This window comes from Notamacropus eugenii, chromosome 2, assembly GCF_028372415.1.
Source record: "Notamacropus eugenii isolate mMacEug1 chromosome 2, mMacEug1.pri_v2, whole genome shotgun sequence".
Lineage (NCBI taxonomy): Eukaryota > Metazoa > Chordata > Mammalia > Diprotodontia > Macropodidae > Notamacropus > Notamacropus eugenii.
Window position 1 is genome coordinate 397,149,341 of NC_092873.1, and position 22,090 is coordinate 397,171,430.

Below are 22,090 nucleotides of genomic sequence, written 5' to 3' on the forward strand. Positions count from 1 at the left end.
AATCCATAACCCTGGAAAGTAAAACCACATTCAAAAAAGGAAAGAGTCAGAAAATGAGAAATAGAGGATTATAAAAAAAAAGGAAAAGCCTAAAATTGCCAAAGATCTCAGGAGGAAGATAACTCAAAGACCATGAGTATAATCAAATAAACTGATAGAGAAAATATTACTAACAGATGGGGAAAGCAACGAAGGCATTAAGCATTTGTACTGAATCTCCTATATGTTAGGCTCTGTGCTAAGCACTATTTACAAACATCCCATGTGATCGTCACAAAAGTCCTTTGAGGTGGGTGATATTATTATTTCCATTATACTGTTGAGTAAATTGAGGCAAATACTGGTTAAATGACTTTCCCATAGTCCTATTCAGCTAGATAACAGAGGGAAATATGGCCTCCAAGTCATCTAAACAAGTCCAGATATCTTTGAATAAATATTGGAAGGCAAAGCAAAATGAATCAACACCTGAAGCAGAGGACCCTGTGGATTCCACAGAGAGTGTAGGACCACAGCAAGATTCTACTGAGTTGTTAAAAAATGAAATGAGTCATGAAAGGAGAATTTTTAGCCTACACAATGGAAATAATTGGTAGAATAGAAAAATTTGAATCCATGATAAACAAAAGAGGGAATAAATGATTGGAAATGCAAATATATGGAAGTGAAGGACCATTTGGAAAAAGAGAAATGAAAAACAATAAAATTAAATGAAACATGATCTCCATTCAAGCAACATATGTTGCTCTCAAAGACAGGAAGTGATAGCCTAAGAAACATATTAAGAATTACAGATCTTACATAAATCAAAAATGCTAAACACTATGATGTAAGAAAACTATCTAGAACTTCTGTATAAAAAAATACCAATCACAGAGAATCCACAGATTTCATCTAGGCAAAACCATATGCTGCAAACTTCAAGACACATAGTAGGAAAATTTTATAATTCCACTGGTAAACAACAAAACTTACAAGTTGCCAGAAGTATTTTCAAATGTAAAGGAAAGAAAATTCAAACAACCCAAGACTATTCTTCATCCACTAGAAAATGTACGTGGGAATGAAAAAATTTCATAATCTAAAGGAACTCAAGATGCAATACAAACTGACCTACCCTGCAAACTTGAACCTATTAATGAAAAAAGATGTACATTCAATAAAAAGAAGATTTCAACATATTCCTAGAAAGTCAGTCATGAAAGAAATTTGCTTCTCAAACTTTATAGACAGCAGAAATACAAGAAGAGTAAAGAAATATAGGTGCCAAGGAAAACAATAATAACAAAATAACAGAAGAAAGAATATTAAGAGATTTCTTTCCAAATGAAACCAAATTGAACAGCGTGAAAGTGGAAGTTGCAAGAGAGTATTGGTGGAGAAATAGTACTGAAACATCATGGATCAGACCTCACATACTGCTGTAATAAGTGAAGCATTGTTTTTTTTTTTTTAATGGAACTAAATTACAGAATGGGAGGGTACATGAACGAGGTGAGGGGAGAAAGAAGCTAGAGTGGAATATGTAATGTACTTTAATCAAGTAAAAGGCAATCAGTGAAGGTGAAATCATTCCTTAGTCTTCCAGGAAAAAGAGGTTTACAGGAGAACGGCAGAGAGTCAAAGGGAGGAATCAAAATAGAGGGAAAGAAAGGAGATTTTGTTTTTAGTGGTGCGATGGGATTACCACTGGCAAATGCTCCTGTGGGAAAGGAGAGATTAGGAGAGGAAACTGAGATTTTACAATGAGAATAATCTGCAGGGATTTGGTGCTAAAATCACTCATCCTGCCTAAGGAGAAGGGAAGTCATTTCCTGGGAGCACCTGACTCTTAGAAGAGTGTGAAAGCCTGGACCTAGAGAAGAGATTTCAAGGCAAATAAGAAAAACATGACCAAGGAGAGGACAAAAGTCAATAATGAACTGCACAGTCATTGATATAGGAAAATTTCTACTGAAGATAATATCGTCTCTATCACCTATAGAAATTGGTATATCTAAAAGTGAGGCACAGGAGAAAAAGGGGACTAGAGGGTACAATCTATAAGTCAGTAACAGAAAGTATTTAGAAGAGGGAGGTGTAAGTGCCACAGCTGGTTTAGCAAGAAGGATTATGAGATTTTTTTCAGTGATGCTGTTTTGGGGGCATTATGGAGAAGTCCAAAAGATTCCAAAAGAATATAGCTGATAGGAAATGGAAACCTACTATAGATATTCATCCATAACAGTACATTCTAAATGGATGTTAACTTAATATTAAATATATTTGTATAAAAAATTAGAAGAGAAGCTTATCACAACAGGTATAGGTATAGGTAGGGGATATATTTTTATTTTATCTTGTTTATTTATTCTTAATTTTCAACATTCACTTCCATAAGATTTTGAGTTCCAAATTTTCTCTCCATCTCTCTCCTCCCTCCTCCCCAAAATGGGGTATAATATGTATATTTGAGAAGTAAATAATATGCTTCAATTTGCATTCAGGTGCCATAGTTTTTTTTTTTTTTTCTGGATGTGGATAGCCTTTTCCATCATGAATCTTTTGGAGTTGTCTTAGATCCTTGCATTGCTAAGAGGGAAGTCTGATAAAGTTAGTCATCACACAGTGTAACTGTAACTGTGTACAATGTTCTCCTGGTTCTACTCACTTCATTTAGTATCAATTCATATAAATCTTCCCAGGTTTTTCTGAAGTTTACCTGCTCATCATTTCTTATAACACAGTGGTATTCCATTACACTCATATACCACAATTTGTTCAGCATTCCCCAACTGATGGACATCCCCTCAATTTCTAATTCTTTGCCACCCCAAAAAGAGGTGCTATAAATATTTGTAGATGTGGGTCCTTTTCCCATTTGTATGTTCTCTTTAGGATACAGACCAAGAAGTGGTATTGCTGGGTCAAAGGGTGTGTACATTTTTTATAGCCCTTTGGGCATAGTTCCAAATTACTCTCCCAGAATGGGTGGATCAATTCACAACTCCACCAACAACGCATTAGTGTTCCAATTTTCCCACATCTTTTCCAGCATTTATATTTTTCCTGTTTTGTTATGTTAGCCAATCTGGTAAGTGTGATGTGGTATGTGAGATTTGCATTTCTCTAGTCAGTAGTGATTTAGAGCATTTTTTCATGTGACTGTAGATAGGTTTAATTTCTTCATCTGAAAATTGCCTGCTCATGTCCCTTGATCATTTATCAGTTGGGGAATGACTTGTATTCTTATAAATTTTACTCAGTTGTCTATATATTTTAGAAATGGGTCCTTTATCAAAGACACTGGTTGTAAAAATTTTCTCAGTTTCCCACTTCCTTCCTAATCATGGTTGCATTGGCTTTGTTTGTTCAGAACTTTTCAATTTAATGTAATCAGAATTATCCATTTTGTATTTCATAATGTTCTCTATCTCTAGTTTGATCATAAATTCTTCTGTTCTCCATAAATCTGACAGGTAAACTATTCTTGACTCTCCTAATTTGCTTATAGTTTCACCCTTTATGACTAAAATTGTATATCCATTTTGTCTTTATTTTGGTATACGGTGTAAGATGTTGGAGCATGTCTGGTTTCTGCCATGCCATTTTACAGTTTTCCCAGCAGTTTTTGTCAAAAAGTGAGTTCTTATCCCAGAAGCTGGAGTTTGGTTTTGTGTACCTAACCTGTTCCACTGATCCACTACTCTATTTCTTAGCCAGTACCAAGTAGTTTTGATGATTGCTGCTTTATAATACAATTTAAAATCTGGTGTGCATAGGCCACCTTCCATTGCTTTTCTTTTCATTAATTCTCTTGATATTTTGAACCTTTTGTTCTTCCAGATGAATTTTGTTATTTTTTCTAGTTCTGTAAAACAATTTTTTGATAGTTTGATTGGTATGGCACTGAGTATGTAAATTAATTTAGGTAGAATTGTCACTTTTAGTATATTGGCTAGGCCTACCCATGAGCAACTGATGTTTTTCGAATTATTTAGATCTGGCTTTATTTTTGTGAAAAGTGTTTTGTAATTGTGTTCATATAGTCCCTGGGTTTGTTTTTGTAATGTCTACAGTAACTTTAAATAGAATTTCTCTTTCTGTCTCTTGCTGCTGGGCTTTATTAGTACTATATAGAAATGCAGATGTTATGTGGATTTATTTTGTATCCTGCAACTTTGCCAAAGTTGTTTATTTTTCAGGTAGTTTTTTTACTTGATTCTAAGTATATCATCATGTTGTCCACACAGAGTGATAGCTTTGTTTCTTCTTTGCCTCTTTTAATTCCTTCAGTTTGTTTTTCTTTTATTGCTAAAGCTTGTGTTTCTAGTACCATATTGAGTAATAGTGGTGATAATGGACATCCTTGTTTTACCCCCAATCGTACTGGTAATGCTTTGAACTTATCCCCATTACATATAATGCTTATTGATGGTTTTAAGTAGATGCTACTTATCATTTTAAGTAAGGCTCCATGTATTCCTTTGTTCTCTAGTGTTTTTAATAGGAGTATGTGTTGTATTTTGTCAAAAGCTTTTTCTGTATCTATTAAGATAATCATATGGTTTCTGGAGGAATGTATTTTTAACTAAACAAAGAATAAAAATGGAAAAGATGAAATAGATAACTGATTCATGACAAAACTAATGCGCAAACAAAATTATTGCATCTAGAATAAAAAGGGAAGGAGTCCGATGGAGAAAAAAATCTTGTATCAAATTTCTGTGATAAATGTTCGGTATCCAGATACATAAACAATGTACAGAAATACATAAGTATATGCGTATGTTATAGGAATTTTTGTACACATATGCTTATATAAATTTATACACACACAGATGATCTGTTGCAGAGAGAAGAAAGCCAAGAAAACAATATACACAATAATTATAACAATGTAAATGGAAAGAACAAAAAAAGTGAGGGTTGCAAAGTTATAAAGAACAAGCGTAGCTTGGAAAGGAAAGATTTGAAAAGGCTCTCCAACCCTACCTCTTTACTAAGGTTGGAGATCTACAAATGTTGAACAGTGTATAAATTTTCATGATTTTTGCATGTATTAATCAGGTATATTGATCTTTTTTTGGCTTTAAAAATATATGTTATATATTGAGGAAAACACATAACTAAAAATATATCAATAAAATATATTGATTCAACTTTAATAGTTATATATATATAAAACAGTATTTTTTGTTTTCAAAGACACTACTATTGATTATTCTTTTTGTAAGTTTTAATGCAGCTGAAAAGAGGAATGTGTAATCAGCATTTCTATTTATGAAAATTAGTCTTTGGTCCAAAACTATAGGCAGTGTTTGCAAGATTGCATATGTGACTTTATATCATTTTATCTTGGCATATTTATTGTTCAAAAAAAGTCTGTATAGCAGAGATTCTTAAGCTGTGGTCTATTACCTTTAAAAAATTTGATAATTATGCTTCAGTATGTCACATAAAGGTTATAAACTCCTTTTCTAAAACTGGAGTTTAAATGGAGAATTTGGGAGGCATAAGAAAGGTGTATTATTTTCTACAGCTTGAGAAGGTTGTGTTGTAATCCCTGAAGAAGCAAAAAAGGGGAGTCGGGATGAATGTTTCTCTTAAGACTGTTTTGTTGCATTGTTTTCTGGCATTGCTCTGTGTGTGTGTGTGTGTGTGTGTGTGTGTGTGTGTGTGTGTGTGTGTGTGTGTGTGTGTGTGTGTGTGTGTGTGTGTGTGATCTGAATTGTTGGAGTGAACATCTATCATGGCAGCCAAGAAACAAAAGTCCTTGAAAGTTTGTGTAATTTAAGTGTTACATTTGCTTTTCAACTGTTTATCACAAAGCAACATTGAGACTTTATATATACTACAATTTTTTCCATGCATCTACAAGCTTTTTAACATCCTGACAGCTTAATGTACTTTTATTATAAATAATTTATGACATAAGATGGCTTTAATTTAATTAACTCAGTACTTCTCAATCTTGTCGGAAATAGTTATATATGTCCATATAGCTAATAAAATGTTTAATATACTTGAGAAATGTGAATGCTTGAAGTAAAAATCCAAGTGTCTTCTAGTAGCTATTCTATTTCTTCTCTAAATTATTAGAGATTAAATTATGTATAAGGAGTTTGTGTACTCTTTGGTGTTTAGTCGGTCATATTTCATCTTTAACATAATCAGCTACTGTAGTATTTATTTTGTATGCCTTGCACATATAGAGTCAGACTAGGCAAATACCAGGGTTGAAGTGGAGTTGATTATGAGGGAAACATCTTGTAGATATCAGATGTTGCAGGACTGAAATGTTTCTGTATTGTCACATGGGATGTAGCAAGACCAGTGTGTTCTGAACAGGCATTTACCTATTACAATTCTTATTTACCCTTTTGTTTGTTCTAAGTTTTCCTTTGGATAATGCTAATCCTGCTCCTATCATTTAAATTTCTTCATAGCCATATCTGATATAAATGAAATAAAAATTCTCATATGTATTGGCATTAAACAGCTATGATGATTGTCTTTAAAATTAAGATTATGTATTTTCTTGATATTATAGTACATAAGCAAAAAGATGATTACTTCCTTTTCATTTCTTTTCTCTATTTGGTCCTTTAGGAAATGCTTGGTCACAGAAAATCTCCTAGTTGCATTCATTACTATAAACAGCCTATACAAGTTCTTGGCACCTTGGTCTAGGAATGCTTTTACCAACTCGCCTGACTAGAGAGAATTTTACCTTTACTAAGGTAAAGATTTTTCAGGGAAAGTTTAAAAATATTGAGTTCCAAATTCTTTTTCCCTCTCACCCTTCACCCACTCATTTAGAAGACAAGCAATATGATATTAATTATACATATGAAGTCATGCAAAATATTTCTTTATTGGCCATGTTGCAAAAAAAAAAATCCCCAAAAGTAAATGAAATAAAATTTTAAGAAGTGTGCTCCAATCTGTATTCAGAGTTCATCAATTCTTTCTTTTTCCGTGGTGGTAGATAACATTTTTCTTCATGGGTTCTTCAGAATTGTGTTAGATAGTGGTATTGATTTCTCAACAGCATATGCATCTGATGATGAAAGGAAATTTTGATGCTATAAAGATCACTATTGCATAGAAGCCTAAAATGTAAAATCTATGAACCAAGGTAAGTTGGATGTGGTCAAACAGGAGATAGAAAGATTAAGCATCAACATCTTGGGTGTTAATGAACTTAAACAGACAGGAATGGATTTAATTCAGATGATTACTACATATACTACTGTGGGCAAGAATCCCTTAGAACCAATGCAGTAGGCCTTATAGACTATAAAATTAAATTGAATAAATTTTAGTCAATAAAATAAATTATAGTCACTAAAATAAAAAATGATGGAGTTAAATTTGTTTGACTCCAAGGCAAACTGTTCAACACCACAGTAATAAAACTCTGTGCTCTAACTACTTATACTGAAGAGGCCAAAGTTGACTAGTTCTATGAAGATGTACAATGTCTTTAAGAAATAATCCCTCCCAAAAAGATGTCACATTCATTTTAGTGATTGGAATGCTAAATTAGGAAATCAAAAGGTAATTGAAATAAATAATAGTTTGACCTTGGAGTACAAAATCAAGAAGGGCAGAAATTAATAAAATTTTGCCAAGATAACTCACTGGTCACAACAAATGTTCATTTTTTCCAACAAGTCAAAAGGTACCTCTCTATACATGGACATCACCATATGATCAGTATAGAAATCAGATTGATTATAAGCTTTGAAGCTAATGGTGGAAAAACTCTATACATTCAGTTAAAACAAGATCTAGAGCTAGCTGTGGATCAGATCACGAGCTTCTCATTGCAAAATTCAGACTTAAACTGAAGAAAATAGGGAAAATCGTCAGACCATAGTGGTATGGCCTCAGTAACATTCCTTATGAATATTAAGTGGAGGTGATGAATGGGTTTAAGGGATTAGATCTGACAGAGTTCCTGAAGAACTCTGGAGAAAGGTTAACAGTGCTGTACAGGACTCAGCAACAAAACACATTCCAAAGAAAAAGAGCAAGAAAGCAAAGTGGCTGTCCAATGAGGTTTTACAAATAGTTGAGGAAAGAAAGTGAAAGATGAAGAAAGGGAAAGATACACCCAACTGAGTGAAGAATTCCCAAGAATAGCAAGGAGAGAGAAGAAAGTTATCTTAAATGAACAAAGAAATAGAAGAAAACAGCAGGATGGGAAAGGCATGAGATCTCTTCTAGAAAATTAGACCTATCAGGGGAAAATTTCATGTAAAAATGGGCATAATAAAAGACAAAACTGGTAGGCATTTAAGAGAAGCAGGAGAGATTAAGAGGAGGTGGAAAGAATCCACAAAAGAACTGTAGAAGAAAGATCTTAACATCACTGATAACCATGATGATGTGGTTACTGATCTGGAGAATGAAGTCAAGTAGACCTTAGGAAGCACTGCTAACAATAAGGCTAGGGAAGATGACAGAATTCTAGCGGAGCTATTTGAAACTAAGCTAAAAGATGATGCTATTAAAGTGTTTCACTCAGTATGCCAGCAAATTTGGAAAATACAGCAGTGGCTACTGGATTGGAAAAGATCAATTTGCATCCCAGTCCTAAAGAAGAGTATGCACTCACTTCAGATACCAGCAAGGTCATCTGGAAAAGAAGGCTGGCTTTTGAAGAGGCGGAAGAACTAGATACCAGATTGCCAACATTCATTGCATTATGGAGAAAGCAAAGGAGTGCCAGAAAAACATCTACTTCTTTGACTACTACACTAAATAAAGCCTTTGACTATGTGGATCACAGCAAAATATGACAGGTTCTTCAAGGGTATGGGAATACCAAATCATCTTACTTGTCTCCTGAGGAACCTGTATGTGGACCAAGAAGCAAATTAGCACCTAATGTGGAACAACTGATTGATTTAAGATTGTAAAAGGAGTATGACAAGGCTGTGCATTTTCACCTTATTTACATCATGCAAATTCAGGCTGGATGAATCAAAAGCCGGAATTAAGGTTGCCAGGATAAATAACAGATGTGTAGATGATACCACTGTGATGGCAGAAAGTGGAGAGAAATTAAAAAGCCTCCTGATGAGGGTGCAAGAGGAAAATGTAAAAGATGACTTGAAGCTTAACATAAAAAAAGCTAAGATCTTGGCCAGTGGTCTTTTTACCTCCTGGCAAATGGAGGAAATCAAAGAAATGGAAGGGGTGTTAGATTTTATATTCTTGGCCTCAAAGATCACTGCAGATAGCCACTGCTGCTACGAAATTAAAAGTGCTCCTGGAAGGAAAGCTATGGCAAATCTGGACAGCAAAAGCAGAGACATCACTCTACTGACAAAAGTTTTTTTTGACACTGTGGTCTATTTCCCTTAAACCCCAAGAGTAAAATAATTTGTAAGATATTTGCTAAAATTGGGATTTTGTATATATCATTTTCCTGATGGTTAAAATCAGTTTTTCTATACAAAAAGTAATGAGATCAGCTTGGCCTGAGTTGCATTCTTTATAAAGCTATAGTGGTCATCCCAGAAAATCAAATTGGTCCACATTTAAATATTCCTAATGTCAAATATTAATTATTTTGAGTTATTTCAAGTGGTTTTTCTGTATTTCCATAGTTAATTAAGAGGTAATTTTAATTAAAGTACATAAGTGAGTTAGCAGCTAATACACAGCCAAGTGCTCCTTCACTCATCCTTATCAATTTCTTTAGTTAGGATCTAGCTTCTACTATAGACTTCTACTTTCAGCTCCTTAATAGTCATATTACTTTAATGCTATCACAATCTTCAACTGATCAGTCATTTTTTATAAGCTAGTATTAAAAATGAATTATGTTGCACCTTCACATCATATTTTTTTCTGGTACCTTGAATGCATATCCAGTTTTAGAATTTCTACTAATCACTGTCCTCCCTAGGATTAAGATATTTTTCAGGACATATCAGTTTGGTTCTCCAGCAGCTATCTCTCTGTTCCTCCATATATCTTTTACAGTGCCAATATTCTGTAGGCATATTTGAGGTTAGCAAAAATTGTTTATCACAATAGCTATGGCTCTAAATCCTATGTCAGCTACTGTAGAAAACAAATAAGGCCCATGCTATAAAACCCTATTATAATGAGACCTTCTTGTAGTCTAGTAATGAAACTCCCTTTTGTTAGACCTGAAATTGACCCCTGTTGTACAAAACTTTATGCATTAAAAGATTAAATTCCAGTTTTCTGACTCTTTGGTCATAAGTTAAATATTATTTCAGCTTTTATTTCTAAATATTTAATTCTATTATGCATGAAAGAGTTGATACTGTAGCATGACTTGACCAAAGAAACAGTTTTAAAAAAGAATCAGAAAATCCAGTTAAGTAATAATAGTGAAGGTCTTAGCACAAACCCATCAGTGTAACTACTATATCTCCTCAGAACTCTGGAATTAGCCTTTAGGGGTTGGGAGAGGTTGTTTTGCATGCTTTCCCCACCTCCCTCTCTTTGTGAGATTTAGAGTTTATTGTATAGTGATTACAAATATATACATATATGGCATTTGGAATAGTGAGTAATGAACAGTCAAGAAGACCAGGGTTCAAGTCCTGCCTCTGACACATACTGGCTATGTAACCCATGGAAATCACTTAATTTCTCAGTTTTCTAACTAACTTTCTAACTAATTATCTAAGAGTATAGGTTATAGAGAAGGTATTGACCTACATTAGGAAAAGGAAATGATCTCTTCCTATACCATTGAAACCATATGTCTAGTTCCTATCTCTGTCCTATACATGCCATTTAAATAATCTGTATATGTGTATTAATGATAATAATTGTAAGAGTAATGTGAGTCATTTCTAAAACTTTTTGCATCACCCAGTGGAGTTTCTATTCACTCTGAAAATTTATCTCCAGAGGAGATGAATGTTAAAAAATAAGTCATTTGTCACTTTATTAAAAATATTTAATGCTTCTGATGAAGTAGTTACTTTGTGTTTTCTCCTAATTTCTATTTTTCTCTGAAATATTAAAATTAAAGTATGAGCAGGGGAATCAGAATATTTGGGTTCTGTCCCTCTCTTTGACATTAACTCCTGTACTTCATCTTAGGTGAAAAACAAGTAACTGGGAGATATCAACTTTAAGGTTTTTCCTGCTAGAATTTTATGATGGAGTTAGTTCTGTTTAACTGATCATGCTGCTATTTGCAAGAATGAATTGGAATTAGTTTTTAAAAATATCTATATAGGACTTAGTTTACCTTTACATAATAAGCCTGATTTTTGAAAAAAAAATACAGTGCTTTATTCCTCTTCCTCATATTACTATTTATAGACAAGTGGACAGAATTTTTAAATTGATTTTTTGTGAAACTGGTGCAGAAAGTTTTCGGTTCTCTATACATGTCTACCCTTTTTATGGATTCCATTTTTATATCTCAGATGTGTATAATCGTTCTTTATCTTAACCATTTTCTTGCTCAGTTTGTTCCTGTGCTGATGTTTGGAGTTCAGGCATAAATATGCTATTGATGGGTGATGTTATAGCTTTCTCTGTGTTGTCTCGATCACATTTTTCTTTGTATCTCTCTTCAAGCCTCAGTGCTCAGCATCCTCAGGGAGTGAGATTAAAAGCAAAAAATTACTTTCAGACTCAGCTCCATGCTTTGACCCTCCAGGCCCAGAGAGAAGTTCTCCCACTTGGGACATCTGCCAGTGCTCTCACCAAGAAATATAAAACTTACTTACACTCATTTCATACAACTAAGAGATTCTTGGCATAAACTGTCTGTAAGTCTAGCATACACTTCATCTTCCTCACCCCCCATGCAGTGGAAAGTTAATGAGCCTTCAAGAGACTCACCATCTCCCATCTTTTGGCCTTGGCTTAGATGTTGGCCACTGTTGCTGCTCTTGCTGCTGCTAGAGAGGTTGTTTTTCTAATGCTATAGTTCATGTGTCCCAGTCAATATGCTCAACCCCTCCCCTCCCACTACCATCACAGGATTATCGGTGGATATTTGCTGGACTTTATTAGTATTTAGAAAGAGGGGTATTTGCTAAGAGGCTATAGTAAGAACAATTGTTATGGAACAGTCCCCCAAAAGTTTATGAAGTACTCTCCCATTACTTTATTCAGAGTCCAGGCCTCAAGCTTATAGAGCTTATATGGCAAAGAGCTAACTCATCAGTCCTGGAAGGCCTTTTGCTGGGGTCCTCAAGGTATTCTGATTACGTATGTTTTTTAAAAAACATACTTTCTTTTTCTCCTGGGCTGTTTGTAGAGCCTTGAATTTGTATCCAGTCTGTCCTTGGTTCCTGATGCAGATACTACCATCAGCTGTTGCAGGAACATTACCAAGATACTGATGGAAGATAGAATATTAGAAATCTCCCTAACACTCCAAAACTTTTAGACTTCTTTTTCCAGTCAAGGGCTGAGGTAGACTGAGATTCAGTATGAAGAACTCTCCTTTCCAGGCATATTGGTGGAATTATTTTTTCCTGGATAAATGTTCATTTGAAATTCCTAATTCTAACTCCATGGTTTTAGATAGATATTAGGGGTAATGATAGAGCCCCTTAGACAATACAAACATAATTAAGATCATACCTAATGATTTATTTGGGACTCCACACCTAGTGACTAAAGATTTGTTCTCTTCTGATATATTATCAGTGTTAAAAAAAGAGGTGGAATAATGTTAGCTCCAGCTTTACACAAGCAGTAGGCATATAAATGACATACATAAAACTAATTAGGTTTAGGAGCATTTCTTATTATCCTATGTGTCTCCTCCATGTTATAGCTAAACTCCTTGAGAAATCTTTCTACAATAGGTGCCACTACTTCCTCTCCTCTCACTTTCTTCTTACCTACAGTCTGGCCTTGACCTTATTACTCAACACAAACTACTCTCTCTAAAGTTATAAACCATTTCTTATTGCCAGATATGATGAATAGCTTTTTCTCACATCATTCTTGACCTCTCTAACCTGTAGATTCGTTCAGTTTTTTGGCTTAACTCTTGCCTGCAGACACACACCTAGGGCTCATTTTTACTTCTTGCCTTTGTGCAGGCCATCAGCTATGCCTAGAATGTACTTCTTCCTCATGTATATTTCAGAGTCCCTGGTTTCCTTGAAAGCTTTCTTGAGTCACCGTCTAGATAAGGACTTTCCTGATTCCCCAACTTCTAGGGTCTTCACTCTTCCCAAATTTACCTGTATTTATTTTGTTTTTAGTTACTTATATTCATGTTGTTTCCTCTCATAAATTTTAAGCTGATTTAGGTCAGAAACTGTTTGTATACCTTAGTGTAGTATTTGAATTGATCTAATCTCTATTTTTTTCACTGTTAGAGGTCTCTTTAATAATAAGAAATGTATACATTTGATGTATTGATGTGGAATACAGTGTAGTAAGCTGGCTCAAGCCCTGTCAGTGATAGAGAGGTTTGGTTGTTCAGTGATACTTGCTTAGATTTTAGAACATACAGTCCGAATTTTAGTAGAGTGGATCAAGATCTCTAACTTTTTCCACATCACTGCTGATAGAGTTATTGATGAATAGGTCTGTATATAATCAATATACTTTCCATAGTCATTTTTCCCATTTACATTTTAATTAGTATTTTATTTCCCCAGTTAAATGTAAAAACAATTTCCAACATTCATTTTCAAAATTGAATTCTATATTCTATCAGTCCCTACATACCCCCTTCATTGAGAAGACAAGCAATTTGATATAGATTATACATATATAGTCATATAAAACATTTCCTTGTAAGTCATCTTGTAAAAGAAAACATGCCGAAATAAAAACAGAAAGAAAAAAAGTTAAAAGGAACTATGCTTCAATCTGTATTCAGACTGCATCTGTTCTTTCCCTGGGGATGGGTACCATTTTTCACCATAAGTCCTTTAGTGTTGTCTTGGATCGTTGTTTTGCAGAGAAAAGTCAATCAAAGTTGATCATCTTACAGTATTACTTTTACTGTGTACAGTCAGTCCATGTAAGTCTTTCTAGGTTTTTCTAAGAGCATCCTGCTTGTCATTTCTTATGGCACAATAGTATTACATCACAATCATATACTACAACTTGTTCAAACATTACCCAGTTGGTGGGCATCCCTTCAATTTACAACTGTTTGCCACCAGAAGAGGTGTTTTAAATATTTTTGTACATATAGGTTCTTTTCCTTTTTTTTCTCCTTTTAAAAATTTCTTTTGGGGTACAAACCTGGTAGCAGTATTGCTGGGTCAAAGGGTTTTATAGACCTCGAATTGTTCTATATAATGGTGGAATACGTTCACAATGCCTACAGCAATGCATTAGTGGCTCAGTTTCCTCACATCCCCCTTCACCATTTGTCATTTTTCTTTTTTGTCCTGTTAGCCAATCTCATAGTTGTGAAGTAGTACCTCAGAATTGTTTTAATTTGCATTTCTCCAGTTGGTAGTGATTTAGAACATTTTCATATGGCTGTAGATAGCTTTGGTTACTTCATCTGAAAACTCTTCATTTTTTAAAATCATTTATCAGTTGGGGAATGGTTCTTATTTTTTATAAAACTGACTAATTTCTCTGTATATTTGAGAGGTGAGACCTTTATCAGAGAAGATTGCTTAAAAAATATTTTCACAGTTATGATTGCTAACTCTTTCTCCTTTCACCCTGTTCCCTCCTCAAAACTTCTTTGCTTCTGACTACTGCCTCCCCTAGTCTGACCTTCCTTCTATAAATACGTCCCTCTCTCCCCTTCTCTTATTCCCTTCCCTTTCTACTTACTTTCCTGTAGGGTAAAATAGATTTCTATACCCAGTTGCATATCTTATTCCCTTTTTCAGCCAAATCCAATATGAATAAAGTTCAAGTGTCCCCACCATCTTCCTCATTTTCCTCTCCATTGTAAGTGCTCTTTTGCTTCTCTTTTATGGGAGAGAATTTACCTCATTCTTTTTCTCCCAGTGCATTTCTCTTTCTCACCCCTTAATTTTTTTTTAGATATCCCATCATATTCAACTCACACCTGTGCCTTCTGTCTTTGTATAGACCTTCTAACTGTCTTAATAATGAGCAAGGTTTTATGAGTTACACTTATCTTCCTATGTAGGAATGTAAAAAGTTTAACCTTATAAAATCCTTTATCATTTACTTTTCATGTTTACTTTTTTATGCTTCTCGAGTCTTGTATTTGAAAGTCAGATTTTCTGTTCAACCCTGGTCTTTTCATCTAGAATGCTTGAAAGTCCTCTGTTTCTTTGAATATCCATTTTTTGCCCTGAAGGATTATACTCAGTTTTTCTGGGTAGGTGATTTTTGGTTGTATCATATTCCTTTAATGTAGAAGCCATTAAATCTTGTGTTATTCTGGCAGTGGCTCCATGATACTTGAATGCTTTCTTTCTGGCTGCTTGCAATATTCTCTCTGTGACATGGGAGCTCTGGAATTTGTCTGTAATACTCCTGGGAGTTTTCATTTTGGAATCTCATTGAGGAGGTCATCAGTGGATTCTTTCAATTTCTATCTTACCATTTGGTTCTAGAATATTGGGGAAGTTTTCCTTGATAATTTCTTGCAAGATGATGATTAGGCTCTGTTTTTTTTTTTTGTTGTATTTTTTTTTATAAGTTTCAGGTAGTGCAGTAATTTTAAAATGATCTCTCCTGGATCTGTTTCCAAGTCACTTTATTTTTGAGTGAGATATTTCACATTGTCTTCTATTTTTCCATTCTTTTGGTTTTGTTTTACTGTTTCTTGATGTCTCATAGAGTCATTAGCTTCCATTTGCTCAATTCTAATTTTTAAGAAATTATTGTCTTTAGTGAGCTTTTGTACCTCTTTTTCCATTTGGCCAATTCTGCTTTTCAAGGTATTCTTCTCCTCAATGGATTTTAGTATCTCTTTTATAATTTGGCCTAGTCTATTTCTTTAAGGTGTTATTTTCTTCATTTTTGTTTTTGTGTCTCCTTTACCAAACTGTTGACTTATTTTTCATGATTTTATCATCACTTTCATTTCTCTTCCCTATTTTTCCTCTCCTTCTCATATTTGATTTTCAAAATCCTTTTTTGAGCTCTTCCATGGTCTGAGACCAATTCACATTTTTCTTGAAGCCTTTGGATTTAGGAGCTTTGGTTTTGTTATCTTCTTTTGTTTATTTTTTAATCTTCCTTGTCATCTTAGTGACTTTCTATGATCAGGATTTTTCTGTTTGCTCATTTTCCTAAACTACTTCCTGACTTCTAACTTTTTGCTAAGGTGGGGCTCTGCTTCTGGGGTGGAAGGCACAATTGTCCCTAGCTTTCGGGGTTTTGTGTGGCTATTTTCAGAAATACTTTCTAGGGATCTGCAGTTTCTTCCAAGCGGGTATAATCTAAGAAGAAGTGGGTTTACTACTCTCATGGCCTGTGCTCTGGCCTGCAAGTGACCCCAAGTACTATTTTCTCCCCTGGAACTGTGTGATGAGCGTCCTTGGTAGTACCCTGCTCGGCTGTAGTAGTTGCTTCTCCTGTTCCTGGGACTGCCACCCAGACTGGGTGCTAGCAAAGAGACTCCTGTAACGTCCTCCTAACCATTTCTTTGACTGTCTGTGGGTTGAGAGCTGGGGAAGCAACTGCTGTCACTGCTGATTCAGTGGCTCCCAAGACCTGCCCCTGGTTTGCTATGGCTAGGTCTGTGTTTGTACAGCCTCCACTGCACTGCAACAGACCTTTCCTGCTGACTTAAGTTGTTTTGGGCTGGAAAATTATTTTACTCTGTCCTTTTGTGGGTTCTGCTGCTCCAGGAATTTTTTATGGCATTATTTAAAATTGTTTGGAGGGGCTTTGGGGAGAGGTATGGTGAGTTGCTGCCTTTTCTCTTCCATCTTGGCTCTTAACCTGCTTATATGGCAATTATTTAAAACCATCTATCCCCTCTTTTGGTATTTAACATTTACTCTTTATTGTAAACTATTTTCTTGTGTTTGTGAAAAGTGTAATGAAAATAAACTGGGAATAAGCAAGTAGAAATTTAATTTTTTGTAAATGCTTTCCATTAAAATTTTCTATTGTTAACTTTGTTTAAAAAAAGGTTTACTTTGATAGAAGGTATAAGATTAAAGTAAAAATGAGCTATTTATAGTATGGCATCACAGTTTCCTTATAATGTAAGACATGGTATTTAAAGGAATGTACTGATTTTGGAGAAGCTAGGTAGATAGTGAGCTAGGCTTCGAGTCAGGAAGATTCCTCTTCCTGAGTTCAAATCTACCTTTAGACACTACCTGTGTTACCCTGAGTAAGTCACTTAAGTCTGTTTGTTTCAGTTTCCTAATCTGTAAAATGAGCTGGAGAAGAAAATGTAAACCACTCTAATATCTTTGCCATTAAAACGCCAAATGTGCTCATGAAGAGTTGGACATGACTGAAAGATGACTCAGCAACTGATTTATTCATGCCTTGTAGATTCTGAGAAGAGTTATTTATGGGGTAGAGAATATTGTAATCTACAACAATTGATTGCTTTTGTAAACCAGGTGAAAGACAGCTTTATTGTTTACACTACACTTAATGAAGTTTATTGTGAAGAGTACAGAGCTCTTAAGCATTCTGTTTCCATTACAGAAGCAATATAAGGAAATAGAAAAGGAGATATGATATTCTAAGCTTAGAAATGTAGTTCCAACCAGTAGAAGCTAAGCATTTAGAAAATATTATTTCTGAATATTTTTTATAGAATATACCCTACTCTTCCTGGAATAAAACTTCCAAAGATGTGGATTAGAGTTTTTTATGCTATCAGTAGTGGCAGCTGTCAGTCTTAACAGTTATGTGAATCACCTAGAATTGATTGATGAAAGCTAAGACAACTTAGATGTTGCTTCTGAAGTATTTTTTTTTTAAGTTAGGGGAAATTGCCATGAAGGGAAATAAATAGCATTCCAAACTGAAAAAAAAAATGTAAGCACTCAGTTTGGTACATGAACTTATATGAATACTACTTGATATTTCTAATGCCAAAGGTTTTTGTTCCAGATGATCTACATTAGTTAATATGCAAATGACAGAGATAGTACATGCTGTGACTTCTGTATAGGTTTTAAATTTATGTAGATTTTAAAGTACTTTACATATATATTTATATATATGTTTTGCATACAGACATCCGTCTTTTCATTTGATCCTTTCAGTAACTGTGGAGTGAGTACTGCTTCTTAAACAATGGAATGGAAGATTCTGTGGTTTCTTTGAAGTCCTGACCTTTTGTTTTTCCAAATGAACTTTTATTATTTTTTTCTAACTCAGTAAAATAATTTTTAGAAATTTAATTGTGATAACATTGAATAAATAGATTCATAACACAAAACTGCCATTTAAAAATTATATTGTCTTTACCTACCCATGAACAATAAATATTATGTCAGTTATTTAGATCTGTGTTTATTTGTATAAAAATGTTTTACGTTCATGTTTACATAGTTCCTGTGTCTGTTTTTGCAAGTGTAAAGCTCAGGTATTTTCTATTGTCTAGGGGTTTTAAGTGGTCTAAAACAATGTTGAATAATATTGCTGACACACTGTGTTTCTCTTTTTCACTTTTGATTAAATCTATTTTAACTTGCCCAGATGAAAAGCTCACCTATTACAACCTGTAACAAGTGAGCAACATCTTGCCCAGAACCAGGCTTCCATGTTACTATTCAGTTATTTTCATACCATACTTCGGGTTTATTGCTGCCCCTTTTACCCACTTTTCATTTATTCTTTATTTATTACTTTTTCTCATTAAAATATAAACTCCTTTAGAGAAGAGACTATGTTGGTTACTTGTACTTTTATCCCCAGCACTTAGTGCAATGCCTGATAAATATTAAGTTCTTAATAAATTCTCTTTTACCTATTATTATTATTTTTGTGTCAACTAGTATTTTTAAAATGATTATAAATTATATATTTACATATATGTATAATGTTACAACAAAGTAGCAATATTCATTACACAGAATGCTGTTTAGTACGGAAAAAGTTGTAAAAGAAAAGAAATTTTTGGGTTGGATTAAAAAAGGTTAGAGTTCCTTTTTTACTTCAGGGACTGAAAATTCTCTGATCATGTATCTATCACCCAAGTTGTAGCACAAAGCCTTGCCCATTATTTTATGATTTTATGGCTACAGAGTCAAATTACTGCCGTTTCTGAAAAAAAAAAAGGAAGCTGGATACCGTTTTCATGCATATCTAAAAAACAATGAAAGGGGATTGATTTATTCCCTGGAGAATTATTGAGGGGAGTTACTTTTATGGTATGATCCTTGTGAAATAATAGAAAATAAATTCTACAACCTTCCAAAATTAAATTGTACTAACTTCTTGAATTTATGTTGATTTAGCAACTGATATAGATCAGAAAAGAATCATAGTAATGATTTCAGAAAATTGTACTGAATTTTTATTAAGGGTAAGCAATGTAAACCCTTAAAAGAAAAACATTAAATTTCATCTAATTCTTAATAAATTTAAAATATTATTACTTTGGGGGTGTGTGTGTGTGTGTGTATATGTGTGTGTATGTGTGTTTATGTATGTGCACATGAGTTTGTGACAAAGGAATTTGCTTGGCTGTGTTCTCTTTTCCCGCAGGTGATAAAGTGACAAAAAAAGCACTATTTTATGGAGATTCATTTGCTCACTTTTTTTTCCTGTCATTGGGATCCAATATCAATAACTTTTCTGAGTCATTATATTCTGAGAGTTTCTCATATTTTTCTTATAATCCAAAACAGAATTCAGATGTTTAAATATGCAGCCAAATTGTTGGGAACATGTTTTAAGAGATACTTCAAAATTCATAGTAGGTATATACTGCTATTAAAATGAGATCAGTCCTGAAGAGGATCTGAAAAATTGCCCCTCTTTCTCTCATGCAAGGGACTGTAGGTGTAAAATATTGTATATGCTGCCATGTTTGGTTAAACTTAACTTTGTTGAACTGACCATTTTCTACTTCTAAGATCTTCTTTACAAGGGATAATTAAAAAACAAAAGGTATAAATTAAAATGAGATACAATTTTTTTTGTTAATCCCAGTAAAAATCCAACCATTCAAGAGGGACAGTTTGGTGGTAGTGGTGGGGGAAATGAAAGCATATTTATACTAAAGGTAGTTGAAACTTTTATGCTGAATACTTATCCAAGTTATTCTAGTTGCATTATTTTTGTTGTTTTTGTGTTGGCTATATTTGTTATTATTATTTTTTTTTTTGGTCTCCACCTATATATTTGGTACGTCAAAAAACCAAACCAGCCAGCAAACCTATGGCTTTAATCTTTTGTTTATTCACTCAGTCCATGTTTCAGTGCTTGAAGTGGATGGTCATCAGTGATTTCCCTCTGATAAGTTCCATATAAGATTGTTTTCTAGAATTGCTGTAACTTGAGATATTTGCCTTTTTTTCTTAAGTCTGAACAGTATTCACATTCCAAAGACCAAAAACCCCTAAACTCTATGTATGTCTCTTATTTTTCTTAACAGAACAGTTCATTATGAAGGTGGTGCTGTATCCATTCATGCTCGTTCCCTTTGGAGACTTGAGACCCTAAGAGTTGCGTAAGTTGGAAAAAAAAAAAGCTTTTTAAATCCTTAGCAATTCAATAAATGTCTGCATCAGCTCCTGAATTTTTAATTTGTACCTCCAAACCAGTAGTATAGTTGCTGTTTGTGAGTGTTGACTAAAGGTTCACTATTGAAGGATTTTGAGTCCCTTGTTGGAAAGAAAGAATAATTCTCCAAAGTGATGATTCAGTTTTATAAGTGAGACTCCCTGTTTTCCAGGCTCAATGAGAAAGCTCTTGGGTCTCTGGTGTCATTTTATGTGAACATGCTGTTTAACAGGTCAATATTTATCTTAAATATTTATATGTACATACAAATACTTATAGAAGTAAAATATTGATAAAGCAGTGCAGATAATATTCATTACTTTCCTATTGTTAGTTTCCATTGTCTTAAGACTGGCCTTGTAAGAGTTTTGAGATGGCTTCTAAAAAGTTAAGAAAGAGCCAGTGACTTGTCTCCTTTCTGTCCTGAGCCTAATCTCATCTGTCTTCTTCTAGTATCATGGATAATGGAAACCTGACTGAGAACCTTAGTGGAACAATAAGTGATTTTAGCATTTGATAAATGATAGACTGTGCTTGAGTCTACCATGCATTTATTGCTTGATAGGAATAGGTCCTGGATATACCCTTCTAAAGACATAGACCAGAAAAGCTGCCTTCAGAAGATACTTGAGTATAAGACAACAGTACTAACCATAATTTACAAGTAATATGACACCTGTTTAAGAGAAAAAGAGAGAGATTGAAGGACTGTGGAGGGGACAGTTAGAGACATAGAGAGATAGAGACAAAGAGACATCACCATCAAGACAGAAATAGACAAAGACAAACCCAGACTCAGTATTAGGAGAGCTACTTATTTCAAGTCATCAAATTATGGTGTATTGTTATGTGTTACTGATTTGTCTCTAATGAGTAATTTCCAAAAAGATATTGTATGGAGAAGCATTCACAGGTAAAGGTTAGGGCAGGGATCGTGGTGGTGGTGGTGGTGGTGAAACCAACAAAAATTTATTTACCAGGCATGAAGCACTGTGGTATGTGCTGGGGACATAAATACAAGCTTAAAAAAACAGTCCCTGTCTTCAAGGAATTTACATTCTAAAGAGATGAAGACAACACATAAAAGGGAGCTGAAAAGGAGAAGGGTAGGAAAGTAAGGAATTCAAGTAATGGTGACAAAGTTGGGAGAATGAAAGATTGCTGGTCTGGGGCTTTCCTCACAATAATAGTTCCAGGAATAAATCAACTATGGGAGAAAAGGGTAGGACAGGAGATGACAGCTAAAGTATGATAGTAAAATCTACATAGTGAAACATGGTGGTAGTTGTGAACATAGATTTTGAAAAACAAGTGAAGATATATAAAAGAGTGAGTGTATTGCCAAGGCAATATTCCCAGCACTGATGGTGACTATGAATATGCCAGTGTAGTTCTGAATTGCAAAGTATAACAGACTCTTCATATAGAAGGCAGAAGAAAAACATTTATTCAGACACCAGAAAGCCAAATCCCA

General features: G+C 34.2%; 1 protein-coding gene across 11 annotated transcripts in view; it reads left to right on the plus strand.

Annotated features, from left to right (window-relative positions):
- The window catches only part of RYR2 (ryanodine receptor 2), an 826,096-nt gene that overhangs the window by 304,773 nt on the left and 499,233 nt on the right, over positions 1-22,090 (plus strand). For all 11 annotated transcript variants that reach the window (XM_072637850.1, XM_072637853.1, XM_072637851.1 and 8 more), the window contains one exon: positions 20,489-20,563. In XM_072637850.1, coding sequence (XP_072493951.1) covers positions 20,489-20,563 — 75 coding nt within the window. The remainder of the gene's footprint in view (positions 1-20,488; positions 20,564-22,090) is intronic.